We start from the raw sequence: 17,444 nt of genomic DNA, 5'->3' as shown, positions 1-17,444 counted from the left end.
TTTTCTATCTGATTTCTTTCTGAAGCATAAATTATACTACTGTGCCAAGTGTTATATGTCAGTATTTTTAAATAACACAACCTGTGCCCTAGGTATCAGAATTCAGACACCTGCAGTTTTCGTTCCGAAGGTGGGTGAATACCACACCATTTCATAGGTGGAAAACAGAGAATTGCATTGACTGTTCATGATCTATAAATTGCTTAAATATTAAGCTAGTGGCCAAATGGCTTCAGGTAAGTGACATGAACACTTGAGGCTTTGACAAAGTGATAGGGGAGGAGGAGAAGAATGGCAAGTCACTGGATTCTCAAACCACCGAACTGTCTGTCCATGCTGTGTCGATTCCTCCAGTGTATAAAGGGCAACTCATCTTGACTGCCCTTTGAAGGGAGAGTCAGGGTAATGGAGCTATAGGTTTGATTGCCTTCTTTCTTCATACAGTTATTCCAAGTTGTAGATTAATACATTTCGTAATAAAAGAAAAACCTTTTCCTATTTTACCTAATTCTCAGGGTCTTGACAATGTTCATAAACAGAGAGTTGCTGAAGTGCTGAATGACCCCGAGAGCATAGAAAAAAGGCGAAGCCGAGAAAGCCTCAATGTTGATGTGGTAAAGTACGAGAGTGGTCCTGATGGAGGCGAGGAAGTGAGTATGAGCGTAGAATGGAATGGGGTAAGTACAGTACACAGTTTAAGAGAATAGCCTAGATGAATTATCACCATAACACATATGGTTGTCCATTCACCAGCCTATTGTGTTTTCAGTAGTTTCTTGGTTGATCTACTTTGTATTTTGTAATTTTGCAGAATCAATTAAGAAATGAAGAGCAACGTTTTGTTTTTCATAACATGTTAAAAAATTGTAATATTTTAAAATTTTAAAACATCCTTTCTGTTGTTGTCCTGAATGGTGAAATTTCTTCAAGAATCCCAAGCAGTTGTATTTAAGTTGTTTAATGCTGATTGAGTGTCCTGGTTATGGTCTGGTGTACAATTGCTTGTCAGTGGTTTCTTTTTACTGGTAGAAATACTCTGGTAATTAACTTTTGCTTTTTCCTTTTGATGCCGTATTTGCCTGTATTTTAAATGTTTCTTTACTGCATCTGTTGGAATCACAGAGAACGTTTGCTATGGAGATGTATTAAGTGTTAGCAGTCTTAAAGTCATCTGTCTAACACTAAAATAATTCCAACCTCTTCCTTACCCAGCTTGTTAGAGGAAAGAACGTAACTTTTCAAGCTGCTATTCAACCCATTTTAAGAGGCAGTGCCATCACATAACAATGCGATAGTAACTTCACGTTTCCTGAGTGAAGTTTTTAATACCACTTTTCCGTATTGGAATTTGACTGGAGTCAAGGCTTGTTCCTATTTGTTTCCCATATATTGGCTTCCCTGTATAACGCAGATTGTCATAAAGTAAAAACGTACATATAATGTGATTACATATGCATTTTTCTAACCATTGTTTTCCTTTATTTGAAAGACAGTGCAAGCTTTCAGTTATTGATCTGGCTTATGTAGTTGTTTGCTTCTGTCACCAGCTTTCCCATGCTTTATCCCATTGCTGGCAATGGGATATATATTGCACTGTTAAGTAACTCCCAGCTGCAGTTCTGCTGAAAATATTCTGTTAGATTATAAAAGTGCTGTTGCCTGCTTTTGCTGTATGGGAGGGGAAGTAGCCTACTTTGCAATACTGAGTGTTCTGAAGTTTCATTTCTCCTACAATAGCTATGGGCTTTTTTTCCATCTTTGTTTTTTAGTCACATGAGACAAAGTTTAGCATTCCAAAGAAACCTTGATAAAACACATACTGCTTTAAGACTAAAGGAGCATGTTCTTTCCATCTTTGCTTTTGTCTCTTTTATTATTGTTTTCTTGGCATTGGTGTTCTCAGTGCCAAGACAGTCAATCAGCATCTATTGTGAATAATACTGCATCATTAATAAAGCCAAAGTAAGGTTGGATAACTCATTTTTTTTTTTAATTCTCATTTTGCCCATTCAGCGTTAGAACTGTGTACTGTACTCCTCCCTTAATTTTCGCTGTACTTTGCATGACTATATGTTCTAAATGGATTAAACTTTTTTTCTGTTATTGACAATTAAAACAAGCATGCAGGTTTTGGATTGAAAAGACCTTCTGGAAAAGCAATAGACAGTATTTCTAGGTCAATATTTGAATCAAACTCAGTGATAAAATTTGTTGATCTGAAAAATTACATTTTGACCTGTCAAGGCAAAGAAACTCTTCATTGTTAGTGTGCTGAAGTGGCATTGCTTTATTCTCATCTTCGTGACTTCTTTTTTTTTCCCCTCTTAAGAGAAGGTATTTTGTATTACATCTTTTACATAAAGTGGGCAACTCCTCTCTCCCTCTACCCTACTAGTGTTTGAGTGCTGTTCTTCCCTCTACTTTACATCGTGTATGTTTTTTTACCCACGTATGTTCCCTCCAGACAAAATATTCTGTTTCATAAAGTATAGTAGAATTTTTTTAATCAAGCAGATACTTCTGTGTGCAGAGCCTGAAGAGAGGCCTGCCTTTACCCTTTAAATTCTTCTGAAGTGATCAAGCTGACTCATGTTTGTGGCTGTCAGAGATTAGGTGGCATGTGTAAAGCAGCAATCTTCAATGGAAGAATTGTGTTGGAAGATTTATTGTAATTAAGTGACTTCCATGTGGAATGTAATCACTATTAAGCACCATATGCTTTGATGTAATGTCTTAGATTCTTATAAAAAGAACTGAAGTATCTATTGGAAGTAAATCCATCATTAACTGTTAAAACAGAGATGCTAAGTGAGGTCGTGTAGTGCATGTTTACATGCTTCATATGAAGTCCATCCCTTAAAGTTAACTGAAGATACTTCAAAATGAATTTTTAAGACAACATATTTCTTTGCAAGGTAGAAATCCCAAGATTTTTATCCCTTACTATGTTTGTGTATTAAAAATATCAGTGGGTGTCTGGCATTTTTATAAATTGATCTTGCAGCCAGTTGTAGGACAGATAAAAATCTTCGTGGTATGATAGTGTTTAATTTAAGGTAATGTCTTTAGTGTGAGGAAGTATCTTTTATTATTCTAAACCATATGCTTCAAAAAGACAAGCTTTTGGGCACATCACTCTGCTTTCAGGTGTGAAATGAAAGCAAGAAATATCACTGCTATAGATAGCTGGTTGCTCTTGTTTACTAAGAAGTGTCAGAGCAGCAGACAGCTACAAAGTACTGGAGATGATGGTGGGGAGGTGTAAGGAAAAGTAATAATGATTCTCGTTCATAGTGACATAAAAATTGGCAATTAATCTTTGCTATAGAAATGGCTTTCTGTGTGATTTTTTTGTTTGTTTGTTTACACTGGATTTAGGAAATTTTTTTTTTTATCCTAAGCTCATGTTTTAAAGGTGCTTTGTTAATCATGCAATCAGTGTTTGACTTGGAAGTTCAATGTTTTTATTTCAGATTTGAAGTACCCAAAAGCTTGTCTGCTTATTCCTAATGTTCTGGTTAGCATAATAAAAGTTATACTCTGTATCTGCCAAATTTGTCTTGCCTTTGTTTATTGGATCATTATCAGTACTATTGTATCACTGGTGTAAGACCATAGGAGTAATTAGCCCTTTCACTGATCTAATACTTCTAATCGGAATTTAGACTTCAATTTATTCAGTCCTGCAAAGCTGAAGTCTATTTTTAAAAGTGTGAACAATACATGCAATTTAGTTTGAAACATAAATACCTGTTCAGATTTTGATTTTCTAATCACTTGGTAGCAAGGCATTTTGCCATTTGCAAGAATAATTTTAATGACTGTTCATTCCAGTTGCTATAGGTAAAGCCTCTCAAAAACGTTATCTTAAGGCTCTTGGTAATGGTTTCTATACTTAACACCGAGAATGGAAAGCATGTAAATTGAACCACAGCTTATATTTAAAGGTGGATTCTTTCAGTTCCCATTAGAGAAAGTACAGAAGTTTCCACTTTGTTAATAGATATACACACAAATATCTTCTGAAAAATACTTGTGAGGTCCATTGGATTCTAATTCCATAAAGGAATGAACAGCATTTTGTCTGGAGGTTAGGGGAAGGCCTCTTTCTTCTTGCAGTTTTGTTTTGAGGAAAATTCCTGACAGAAGTTAAAGCTGAAATGAATGCACCATGCTCTGTTCCTTTCTTCTGTGTTTTTTTTCTTTATTTTTATTTTTGTTAGTCAACTGAAAAAAAATCCTTTGTTTACAAAATGTAATACTAAAGCTATCCCTCCTTAAAGGTGTTTTGTTTTTTATACAAATGCTAACTTAAAGAACACACAGCATCATCCTTGCCTGTTTGTAAGTTGTGTATTAGGGATGTAGGCAAAGCTGTGTAAAGACACGCTCTGGAAATTGCAAGGACAGTCCAAGTACTAACTCTGGAAAAATTGTTTTGAATGTGACCTAGAAATACTGTAAATGTAACTGTTCAAAATTGAAAACTGTTGAATTTTTCCCAACAGTTTCATTCAGTTTTTCTCTCTCCGTTTCTGACAGGCCTAGATGCCTTTTGTGATTCTTATACTGTCTCCTGCATGACGGGCGTGCACCATCTTCAAGCTTTAACTTCTCTCTTCAATACTGACTGCTGTGTTTTAGCAAACCCCTTAAGATTCTTGTCAGAGCTACACTTCCCTGTAAACTGGCCATTCCTTCAGTGCTGGTGTCTTTTTTTGGTTTTTCTATTTCTGTACATGTGTAGCTTTGCCAGATATGTATCTAGTCATATAAAATGTTATTACAACCATTTCCTGTGTAATACATTAGTGTAAACAAAAAAAAAGTAACAATGAACTTTAGCTGTTCACTATGGAAAAAAAAAAAGGTAGTTAAAAGTATCACACAAGGTATTATTGAAATGGCATGACGGTGATTTTTACAGAAGAAAACCACAACAAAACCTGTTAACAGTAAGGCATGTTCTCAAAGTGCTTTAAAATGTATTTAGAGACCTATTACATGGTTAACATCAATGTGGAACTCTGGATGTCTTCACTTATGATTACTCTGAAGTAGCATTGCTGTTTAGTCTTTGTGTGAGATTTTGGCAATTATGCTTTTCTCTACTAATCTTGGTGTTCAGTGATTTGTGTATTTGTCTTTCTAACTTCTAATAAACTCACTCCAACTCAGGTGTCTGTCTGCTTAGTAGTACTTTACTTTCTTCTTTTACAATTCTTTCATAATCACATAGGATTTCTATGAAGGAGGAAGTGGTCACTTCTAATCTTACTAAACTGTTGGTTTTGTGTTTTTTGGTTTTTTTTTTAAGAGTAAAATGTTTAAAAATAGAATTGTGGTCAGTTGGAAGTTTCTTTGGATCAGCACAGCAGTGCAAGACATGAATGCAATGTACAAAAAATAAATTTCATCATGTTTTACATTTTCTTTGAAAGTTAAAATGAAGCATACATGTTTCTGAGTAGAAATATTTTTGTTTAAGGATTTCAGGATTAATTAAACATATTTGCAAGTAGCATAGATGTTTAGAAAAAATAAGTTTCTTTCTTAGGCTCTGGAATGCTTTTGCTTGGGGCTTGTACTCTGTTAATCACAGTCTGCTTGTATGAAATGGTAACATGGTGATGGTGAATTGTTTGACTACTGTGGTGGGGTTTTGTTAATTATTATGAATCATGGCTTGAGCATGTCTTCACATTTTAGAAAACTTTTTTACAGTTTGGAAGAAACCCTTTTGTTTTGGTAAAGGTATAGCTATATAATACTCTGTGTTTAAGTAATTGTACCAAGTATCTGTAATAGCAATTTAAAAAAAAAAATAATCCATCACTGAAACATTTTTGAGCCAGGTTTGGGGGAGGGTGACAAACTCTTGCACTTTCACATTTGTTCAATTTTTTTCAGGATGGCACTGGATCTTTAAAACGCAGTGGTTCCTTTAGCAAACTCCGTGCTTCCATTAGACGCAGCAGTGAGAAGCTGGTTAGAAAGCTGAAGGGAGGAAGTTCACGAGACAGTGAACCAAAGAATCCAGGGTAATTATCTATTCTTAGCTGTGCTGGTGTGCCCTCGTTCTGTGCCCCCACTGTAGTCTAGGGCAGTATCTAGGGCAGTGTTTTCTTCTCTGCTTAGCTAGCTGCATATCCTATAGATTTATATCTTAAAAATAAAATAGGAAATAACTTCTTAAACTTGTAATGAAAGCTCTGCAAAATCTGAGGAACTATTACTTGCTTTTAAGAGTTAACTCAATTTTAACAGTTTTTTTTCCATTTTTACTGCTTTAGCCACTTGAAAAATAGAAAAGTCCTGTAGCATTATTGATGTGTTAGTTACCTGCAAAATTCTCCTTTTCGCACAGCAGTGAAGAATACTAAATGTTACTGATTTTTACAATAGAAGATTGAATACAGTAAACCCACAAGTAACATTCTTGATATAGCTTAATATCTTGAAATATTGTTGATAGAGCTTTATATATTGCTGTGGCTATAAAGAGAATTACTGACTTGAGCCCTTCTCAGTTTCTGGTTTTGGAAAACCCGTATTTCAGAGGGCAGAGGAAAGTGTTGAAAAACTTGAACCTAGTTGTGCATCTAACATTTTGTCCTCAGTGAAGTCAGTGGCAAGAATTCAAATTTTAATGAATCTGCTCACTCCTTCCTATTTACCATATGATGATGGATTTGGATGTATGTAATATTTCTGATAAACACATAAAAACTCACATCATTTATTGGCTGCTGCAGAGAAATTGACATGTTAAAATGTTGTACTATTTTTCATAGTAGCACTCATGGGTGTTCCCCTTCTCCCCCAACATAACTGCAGTCAGTTTTGCAAGGGTTTGTTCCATTGCTGTGGAAAACTAGAACTCGTTTAGTTGACAGGAAACTGCATGACACTGTGAATTTGAACTTATGCTTTAAAACAGATAAACTGGTGAATTTGGATTAACTTCTGATGGAGCAACTGCATCTCTGAGTAGTATAGTAGGTGATGATGATGGTAATACCTGAGGCAGCGAAGGCAAGGTCTCAGTGCGGTTTTGTAAGTGTTCCAGTGAAATTCTGCCTTATTGTTTTTATGTGGCTGTAAAACATTGTGTACAGCTGCAGTACACATAGAATTCTCTTCCTTGCATATCTGTTTCAAATTCAGCCTTACCTGATTTTTAGAATTGTTAATTGAAATTTTACTCTCAGCTGCCAGAGACTTGATGTTGAAAGCACTGAATCAAATTCAAGGTCAAAAATAGCTTTGCATTTATTGACACATTGTTAAGAACTGCCTCTGAGATGACAGATTGGGAATAAGCTCTGAAGAACATGTACCCAGAAGAAGGAAATATGTAAATGTAAAATGCTTTAGGGAAAACAAGCAAATGGAAGCCAAAATAAAATAAAAGGGATTTCCTTCTTTGCCTTCAGTATTAACATTTTTATACGTTGGTTTTTGGTTTTCTGTTTCTATTCACTTCTCTGTAGAGTTCATAGATCATAGTTCAGGTATATTCTTGCATGAATAGATGCTAATGTTGTATGCTCTTGTATGAATAGATGCATATATTCATAGCTAATTTTGCATTTTTCTCCTCATTTTTGTGAGACATGGAAAGGTTTTCAGTTTCTTAAAAGCCAAGAGTTTTATTCCTTGTTCTCTGTAGTAAGCAGAGCTAACTTTTTCTGCAGGTAAAGTAACTGTGATTATAGGTGTAGAAAATTATGCTTAACGTATAACTGAAGACATTCGGCTTTGCAGTGTCTGTAAGAACTCCTCTGCCTTTTTATTGTCTGCACTTCTATGTTGGTTAAATAACACTACCGAAGTAATCTACCCACATGAACGTTAATTATTTTGTGGGGTCTGTATCACCAGATAAGATTTCCTCAGAGACAGACATTAATGTGAAACAAATTTGAAAACAAAGCAATACCCTTCTTGCTTTCCCTTTTTGACAAAATATTCTTGGTTTTTTTAGGTGTTACTGTTGTTCTCAAAGAATTATTTATTCTTAAAATTTGCAGTAACTGTATTGCATTGACAGGCTTTTATGTAGATACGCATGTTGAGTGTGAAAAACAATAACTATTACAATTTCTGTTCTTGTAAGGTACAGACTTTTTTAAATCTTAATTTATATTTGCATTTGTTATTAAAACCAGCTAAGATTCCTGGTATTAAACACCAGCTTTGTAGATCATGAAGCATAGCTGTACGTATTGAATTTTCAAGAAGTCATTTAGATTTAATTTTTCTGAAAAAACTTTAGTAAATAAAGTTAATTTTTTTTTTCTGCTTCTGAACTTAATAAAAGGGTTATTCAGTTTTTGCTATGCAAACGTTTGGTCTTTAGTGTGTTTGCTAGCTGAATCTTACAACACTGACATAGCATACATATAAATCATATTTGCTATGAGGTCAGCCACTCTAGGTAGAAGAGGTATGTGCCTCCCTCCTTACCAGCACACCTCCGTGTTCCCTGCCTATGTCTCTATGAGCACCTTATTTTGATATTCATTTACACCTCTTGCTTATACTGGGCTTTTGTAAATAGTAGTTGACAGTGCTGGTATGATTCTGAATGAGAACATTCAAATAGAAATACATTTAATGAAAGGAAGACTTAGTTTTCATGTTGTTGCTTGCTAGAGAAGGTTGAAGAGAATGAAGTGGAAAACTCATCAGGGAAATTGGTTTTTTTTAAGTCATACAAAAGACTTTTTGACAAAGAACAAATCGTTTAAGAACTGTTCTTTGAAACATACAATACCTGAAGCATGGTATCACCTCTTTCTTTATCATCTTTCAAAGTTCAGTTCTGCAATAATTTAACTTTGCCAGTGTTAGGTTTGATTTTTCTCTTTTAAAATTTTGATCATACAACTGAACAGTAAAGATTTGTAATTTAGAAGTGAGGAGAGGAAAAAGCTTTCATTATTGCTATTACTTATGCACCAGAAAAACAACTGCATGTTATTTGTGCAATCATGTTTCTAACATGGAGGGAATTAAAAGTGCATTTGCTAGGCTAAAGTTCTTAAGTATGTTGATTTTAAAAATACAAACAAACAAAAAACACAAACAAACCAGCCCACCACAACCAAAAAACCCAAAAGCAAACCAGTATCTCATGTGTGATTAAAAAAAAAAAATTATTTTTTTTTAATTGGCACTTCAGCAAGAACCTAAAAATACTTGTGTAAATTTTACTAGTGGGTTTTCTGTTTCCCTGGAACCATTTCCATAAACCTTCATGCTCTTCTTGAGAGTTTTGTGTAATGATTTGTTTGTGTTTTACAGATTAACTTACTTTGGCTTCCATTTATAACCTCTGCTGTACATGTTTCCTTGAATAAATGAGAGGTATATACCATGCATGAGTCCTTGCTTTGTTGTTGCTAACACTCATGTCAAATATTTTAAATTGTGTGCATTCTAGCTCTTGAAATGTGTAAATTTAATGCTAGGAGAAAACAGTAAGCCTGTGTTACGTGGCAGCCAGTTCCTGCGTTTTTTAGTGTTTTGGTTCATTATTCTGCTAAGCCTTTGCTTTATGAAAGCATTTAAAACTTGTGCTTGACTTTGACTGCTAGTAGTCTTGCTTCAGTAGAAAGAAAAACTGGTTAATATCTAATGTGATCTGTATGGATAAACCTTTCCATGTTATTGGAAGGTATTGGGAACTTTGCATCAGCCAGTTGTCTCTAAAAGCTGTAGGTAGCACTGCAGGATTAGGGCCTTGTTGTGTTGTAAATATTTCATCAAATATATATTCAAAGTACTCATTTAGTAGTTTGGAAATCATTAAAGGGGGAAACAAAAAAAAGAGTGAAAAATCAAGGCACACCTAGTACATTCTGAGTAATGTACAGACACTTTGGGCTAAAGGACATCAGACATTCCTGTTGCAGTCACCACGATGATAGGTAGCTTAAGGCTAATTTTGAATTTCATTATACACACACTAAAATACTTTTGTTCAGTCTTGCGTATGTTTGAGACATGCAGATGAATTATTAATGCTCATCTCAAACACCAGTAGATATTACAGTTAATGCAGTGATATTTTGACTGTCAGTGGGTCCTGTGTAGGCGATTTTCCCGCCCCCCCCCAGCTGTTGCTTTCAGTACAGTATTCTCGGGTTGGTGTTACCACTGCTCAGAGTGTTGTAAAGCCAAAAGCATAACCAAAGTTAATAGCAGCAACTGTCTTATTTCCCTTCACTTCTCAATGTTTAAAAGATTTTTAAACACTTTTTGAAATTAGATTCTGGAGACTTAACTAGGTGAGGCAGAAAGTACTAAACTAACATTTGTTGTAGCTTTTCCAAGTTAAATGCTGCCCATGTGACAAACTTATTAATGTTTTGCCTTTTTTTCCTAAACTGTTTGAATGCTTTGATGCTTTTGTAAGAAGCTGCATAAAATTGAAACTGAGAATTAGCTAATAAAAAATCAATGCTACATCAGTATATTAATTTGATGTGCTTTAAAAATTGAGATTTTGAGTTGAAATTAAATCAGTTGCCTGAAATGTTTAAGCTCTGAGGAGCTTGTAGTTTTTTTGGTTTTACATGTAATTTAGAACCAAATATAAACATATTCTAAGTTATGTAGTTATCTTAAAGGGTGTCCCTCGGATCAGTTTTGGGGCATTGTTCGAACTCCCTTAACCGTGCGTTGCTCGTTGTTATACTTGTGTTTGTAGAGCTGTTAGTTTCCAGCTGTTCTGATTGGTTTATCCTTGCATGTTCACTGTCCTGGTTGCAGCATGAAGCGTGCCAGTTCTCTGAATGTTCTTAACATGGGTGGCAAGGCTACTGAAGATCATTTTCAAGTAAGAAACCCTACAATACTCTTACAAAAATAGGTATCATTGGTAGGGTTTGGGATAAAAAGAATATGATAAATAATATAACAACAACAAACTCCTAGTGATTGGTAAGATCCTACTTCAGTAAGATGTTTAAAGCATATGCTTAAGGCATCGTTCCATAACACTTTGGTGAACTATGCTTAATTTTAAGCAAGGGCTTAAGTCCGACCAGTAAAGAGCATTGGCTCTTATGATACCAAGCAGTCTCTGGCTTTGGACCTTCTAACTGTTACAGTGGATATGAAACTTCTGGATTCTTACATTCTTGTAAACACTAATTAAAAAACCAAGAACTTTTAAATCCCAGTTACCAAGTATTTTTTTTCTTCAGCCTCTTTATTGCAAAGGGCCCAATCATCTTAACTGCTGTACATTTTCAGATTCCCTTAAATGCGACTTCAGTTGTTTCTGAGGTTGTACAGGAGAAGTCTCTAAAAGGTTGTCTGATCTATGTTATGCTTCTGCTAACACAAAACCTAATTTTGCTTAACTGTATATGGTGTGTCCGATTGCTACTCCCCATTTCCTGTTTTTACCTAATAAGTCACTGTTTCTTATATTGTCAAGTAAGCTAGAAATGTTCTGCGTTCTAAACACTGTTGTGCATTTTACTAACACAGTAAGAGCAACTAATTTTAGGAAGATAAAATTGCTTCTGTACTAACAAAACTGTACGTGAAGATCTTCATCACTATTTGTCCTACAGTAGCAAGAACGCCCAAACTGTATGGCTGTCACTGTTGAGTGGCATAAAGGTGTCTTAACTATATTACCTCTTAACGAATGTACCGCCGAGTTTTCTGCGGTGTGGAATGTCTGCAAAAGTTTGCTTAGGGTGAGCCTCAGCCAAAAAAAAAAAATCCAGGATAAAGCATAATTCTTTGCAGCAACAGCACCAAGGGATCAAAATGTCATACCCTAGATGCCCCTAAACTGGGTCCTTGGTATATAACTGATGCGACTTCCAGAAGACTAATTTATTGTTCGTGTGTACACTGTGACACTAAAATAAATTCTCACTTCTTGTGAACTTCTCTCTAGTTTACCCGCTATAGTCACTCATGGCAAGTCCCCTCGAGGGGCTCTTGCATTTCTGGTAAGACTTAGGTCAGGATTGTCAAGGGTGTACATACATAGCGACAGATCTCTTCAGTTTTGCTAGTTGAAAGTTGGGGAAAAAGATGTTTATTAGAACATGGAAGAGTGTTCCCCTGCCCAGCATGAACGAGGCCAGTTCTCCGTAGTTCCTTTGGTTTGTTTGTTTCCGCTTGTTAAAACTATTAATTTTGTTTATTTGCTTGGAACTGTCTGGACATCTGCTTAATTTGTTTGTTTGTTTGTTTTCCCCTTCACACAGGAACGAAATAATTATCTGACAGACTCGAGAGCTCTGAGTGTCAGTCATACCGATTTGGCGCACTGAGATTCTTGGACAGAAGCTAGCTAATATTCCTTGGTGAAAAAAGAAGCACTGAGACCTTCAAAGCTTTGGTTCCTCATCGTTACGTATAGGAACGCCTAATTTGTAGATTTTGTTGTTTTTTTTTTTTCCAATGGACTGCTGTTTTTACTTTTCTAAATAGGAATGATTTTAAACACAGTATTAGTGGATATTTTCTTCTAAAGGAATACTATATGGATATATATTGCTCATTGCACTGCTCCTATTCATGCTACTTATGTTGATTTCTTCACTAGATCTGAATATAACAGCAGCCAAAAAACCAGTAAAAACCACAAACATATTTAAAGCATACCAAAACGCAAAGATGTTTGAAAATGCAGGCAAAATTAGATGTCTAGCAGTAAATATATACAGTGCTGGAATGAGAAAAGGATAAACTTATGTGCATTACTGTATAAATCCAAATTGAGCATACTGTATTGGTGGGGCTTTCCTTTGCACCACAGGTTATTGTAATGTTGAAACCTTAGCTGGCAAAACAGCACTTAGACACGGCTTACTTAACCACTAGATTGAGCTATTAAATTTTGCAGAAGAGACGGTTGGGGTTACGTGACGTATACATAGCATGAGTAGCAATCCCTGTGACCATAACTTTGATACTTGTTGATATAAGTCTTAGGGCACAATAATTGATGGAGATAGGATGGTTCACGTCGATCAGGAGGGATGGAAGATGTTTTGACCTTTACCTTGTACGGTTGATGAATACTGAAGTTTTGGACTGCAACTGTCCCAGAGCAGCTGCTGTTGCTCTTGGGGAGACATCAAGCCTCAGGTTGACTTTCTTGCTTGTCCACTGGAATTCACAATCCCATTCTCTGTTTGCTGAAAGTGCTCCACCATTTCCTTATGCTGAAATCCTGCCTTGCGCCGCAATAGCTGATGACAGCAGAAGCAGGCGACTGCACTCCAGGCTGTTGCACTGTGGCGTAGCTGCTGTGCAAAGGACCACCCAAATCTGAAGGGCCTCAGCGGAAGCACTAAATGGCCGTAAGTGGGCAAGCAACTCGTTTGACCACACATCCATGTTAAATCTACTTACGGTTAATATATACGCTGTCTGTATACAGGACTGCTGCTGGAACTAAGTATGTATGTTTTAAGTATTTTATAGACATTAGTATTTCCTTTCGCTTTTCTGTAAAGCTTGTGGTTTTGTTCATCTTTTGTAAAAAGTCTTCCTCGTGTGAAGTTGGATAAGAAAGTAAAAAAAAAACCACCAGTGTGTGTACAAATGTATTTGTGGTCATAGTTGTGAGTTGGAAAATGCGGAATGAAACTAACTTTGGGAGAAGCTGGAATACTCATTCAAGGTTAGCGCCAGCTGAAGGAGGTAAAACATGGGGACATAAGCAAGTTTTAATATTTCAACAGGCTGTGAAGAGTCATTAGAATTAGTACTTCGTAGAAGTATTTGACTGGTTTTGCATCTGGTTTTAAGTTGTGTTACAATACCTGATGCAAAAAGTTGTATGTGTAATGCACTTGACTATGTTTACCAGGAGGTACCTTAATAGCATCTCTTTATCGAAAGCTGCATATGGTATACTTGCTATAAAGGACAGTTTAGAAACGGTGGGAATGATGCTGCTAATATGTAGACGTTTTAGCACAAAGTAGTGCAATTCCTTAATGAACTCGAGCAACAACAACTTGTTGTTGCTCAGTTACCTTAACGATATATACTCATATAGTGTAGACTCTCGAGTTTTAATCTTTTTATTAAGAGCTTTTTATATAAAAATATACATAATATATATACTTTTTTTTTTCCTCCCCTAAAGCAAAGCATCCTATATGTACCTATTGGTAAATTACGTTCTCTGTGCAAAGCCAGGCTGTGCTAGCTTTGCAGAGAGGACTTTATGTCAGGTTGCCAAGCTGGGTGGGAGAACCCTGCTGCGGCCCTCGCTTCACTTGGCAGCCTTCCATGGCATCCGCTGTCCCTCTGGGGGACATCTTCGCCCCAACTGTGAGAAACTCTCATGGCAAACGCCCCTTGCAGTCAACCCGTGTCACACCGGCACAGTGCTACTGCTCTGGGAGTGGCCCAGCAGGCCTTGTGACACGCTGTTCTGTAGAGCTCCGTGTCTCACTCGGAGACTGCGACAGAAGTCTGACTTGCAAAAAACCCCACAAAACTATTTAGACACAGAACTGAATTATGGTAATAAGGAATTACTTCAATTGAAGAATGTGTTTTCTACATTTAACTTTCAAAGTTATCTTTGCAGCCTCTCAAAAAAAGAAAAAGAACTTATGTAAATAGCAATAAAATATTTAACCACGCCAAATTACACTGTACATTAACTTTTAAAATGCAAGACCGTGGAATGGTGGTGGTGATAGTGAGGGAACTTTCTCGTTTAGGATCGTACTGTTGGTGGCGTTACTAGTACTGTGCTTTTAAATGTTTTAAACCTTTATATAGTATTTTACAGTGTGTTGGAAGACTAAATTGTTGAGCTACTGCTTATTAAACAATTCTTACATTTAGAAGGTTAAATTTTTTTTTTCAGAGAAGAAACAAATTTCAAGATTCCTCTAATCCATAAATGATGACCTCACTCATCCTTACAGTTATGAGCCAACGAGCTATTTGCAGTTTGAGAAAAACTTGTAAAGTATAAAACCAATTTTAAGGTCAACATTCCTTATGTTTGCATCATGAATTAATTACTGTCAGGACATGGTTTGTATACATTTAAATTTCAGATGGGCTTTTATGTAAGCTTTTCTTTCTGAATTTCCTCGGTTTCAGTTGTAGCTAACAGTCTGCATAAAATATAAAACCAAAATACCCGATTGTATAATTCTTGTGTATCTTCAGTACCAAACTAAATCAACAGCTCTGATGAAACAGAAAACTAGAAAAGACCTTCAGAACTGCCAGACACCTTGGTAGTGCTATTTTGGCCTTAATCGAGCGTGTTTGTCCTTGCCCAGAATTGCATGGGTGAACTTCACTGAGAGCTTAGTAAGGACTCCAGATGAGGCAGTTCCTCTAGGTTCTCCTACGGACAGCGGCTGGTCCGGGGTATGCCGTCAGCAAGGGGTGCATGTGGGATGAATCGTACATTGAATTGTTACTGATAGAAAGGTGCCTGCTGCCCTTCTGTCTCTCTGGTTGTGCACTAGTCTTCAGGAATATTGGCAATATTTGTTCTTGAGTTTAGATCTTACTAAATATTTTTGTTAAATGTAACTTTTTCATGATTTGCTCCTTTTAGAGGAATAACTGAACTATTGCTGTGATGTTTGTGCTTGCAGTACTGCAGCGATGGAACATAGCACTTGAATAACCGAAAAACAATTTGGACACGTTACCTAGAGTTTGTACCTTTTCTTAAAACAGAGAACCTCCCCCAAGCCCTCCTGAATGGTAGTAATTTTAAATGGTTTTAAGGTTGAGAATATTTGTGCGGAAATTGTTACCATTTGAATCCAGTAACTTTGAAAGTGGTGTGGTTCTGTTGTAAATACATCGTAAAAGGGGCGTGCAGTGCTTTGTTGAACGTGTGTTTACAATACTTGACGAGTTCAAGTTCCTTTAGTTTTTGTTATGCAGGTCATGTATTTTGTCTGAAAGCTGCTAAGAGGAAACTGCATTTTTGGTAATGTTAGCCTGTACTGAGAGAATAAATGTTAAAAGATGTGATGCTGTGAAGTTTAGAGTTTCATTGTAGCAACTTTACATTGTAACAGACTTAGCCAAGTGTAGAAGTATTAGTATAAACATTGGCTTTTTAAAAAATAGTTTAGAATTGAGGGGAATCTCAAACATCTACATTTGATTATTACACCCTTCCCCCCCCATTCACAATAGTATCAGTTCACTGAATCATCAAGGTCATACATTAAAAAAAAAAAAGCCAAAACAGCAAAGCAAGATGCACAACACAGTGCTACCATCTGATGGAGGTCAAAAGACCGGAGTTGTTGGGAAAATGTTCATGCTCATACTGAAGTTGCAAAACTGTTCTTTAGTTATGGCTGCTTTTAAATAAGATATTGTTTAGAGCATGGCAGTTAGAAGTTCATTTCACACTCCAGCTACATCAGAAAGCTTGAAGGTGCTCTAACGGTTGTGCTGGCACACACAATTGAGAGAGAGGCTAAAAACTGCATACAGCATGGAACAAGCATAGTAAAGTTGTTCTTAAAACCAGATCAATCCTTAGGCTCCCTAGATTTACATTCAAGTCACGATTTAAGCATGGAAAGTTACTGAGTCTTTAGCTTTAACGTATGTAGAAGCAGCATACAGCAGTGGCAGTAGGTTATAGTATAATTAAGCCCGATGAGGTCTATGCCATCAGGAATGGTGTTTTCTGTTTTCTAGGACCTGGTTTAAAAAACAAAACCCAACAACAGAAAACTATTTGTAATGTCAATGTATTCTTCTTGAGGAGAACTTCCCCCGCTGGCCCAGATAGGTGGATTTCATGTTTGATTTAAAAAAAAAATAAAACCTGCAAAACAAAACCAGACAACCTTCCAAGATGGACTTTAAGGTGCTGCATTTTGATCTCCATGTGTAGTTACTGCTTGTCACAGCTATGGATGAAATCCCATTCAGAGTTCAGCTGTTTGTCTTGCCCCACAAAACTCTGTTGAAACTTCCACAAATGTTATTTGTAACAAATAGTAGTAATTGACTGTGATTTCATCAAGAAACTTGTAATGAGATTGTTTAGTGTGTTTTACTACACGTGTTTTGTTAATAGGTCAGTTGTGTAAATTCTTCCTTTACCAACTGCAAATGAATTTGGTTCTACTTTTCCAAAGCAATGTTTCCCAAACCCTCTTTGATCTTTCTGCTGAAAAAGGCCTCTTTAAATACATCACAGAACTGTAGATTAACTCGAAACTGTTTAAAAGTTTCTCAAGTGTCATTTGATGTTTCTTTTCAAAGTGTAGAAAAATAATTAAAGGTAGTCTTGGCAGGATAAAGATGATCTACTTACTTAATACATTCTAGAATGTAAATCTTTGTAAAAATTACTTCAATCTTTTCCTGTATAGAAACAATTTTCAGTTGTGAAATCCAAAGATGAATAAAGCTGTATAAAGGGAAGGTTCTTAAATTGC

At 36.1% G+C, this 17,444-nt stretch overlaps 1 protein-coding gene across 7 annotated transcripts in view; it reads left to right on the top strand.

Moving 5' to 3' along the window:
- The window catches only part of LOC309405187 (kinesin light chain 1), a gene marked incomplete at both ends in the record, with an annotated part of 68,046 nt that extends 55,462 nt beyond the window's left edge, over positions 1-12,584 (top strand). For 2 of the 7 annotated variants that reach the window (XM_081999895.1, XM_081999894.1), the window contains 2 exons: positions 516-677; positions 5,911-6,045. In XM_081999895.1, coding sequence (XP_081856021.1) covers positions 516-677; positions 5,911-6,045 — 297 coding nt within the window. Of the gene's footprint in view, positions 1-444; positions 678-5,910; positions 6,046-10,779; positions 10,847-12,242 lie in introns of those variants that run through there. The other 5 variants (XM_081999890.1, XM_081999893.1, XM_081999892.1 and 2 more) reach the window with 5 other exon arrangements.
- Positions 12,585-17,444: the final 4,860 nt, after the last annotated feature.

This window comes from Phaethon aethereus (assembly GCF_964289735.1).
Source record: "Phaethon aethereus genome assembly, chromosome: 5".
Classification (NCBI taxonomy): domain Eukaryota; kingdom Metazoa; phylum Chordata; class Aves; order Phaethontiformes; family Phaethontidae; genus Phaethon; species Phaethon aethereus.
Note: the sequence above shows the minus strand (reverse complement) of the source record. Positions and strands in the feature narration are given on the sequence as shown.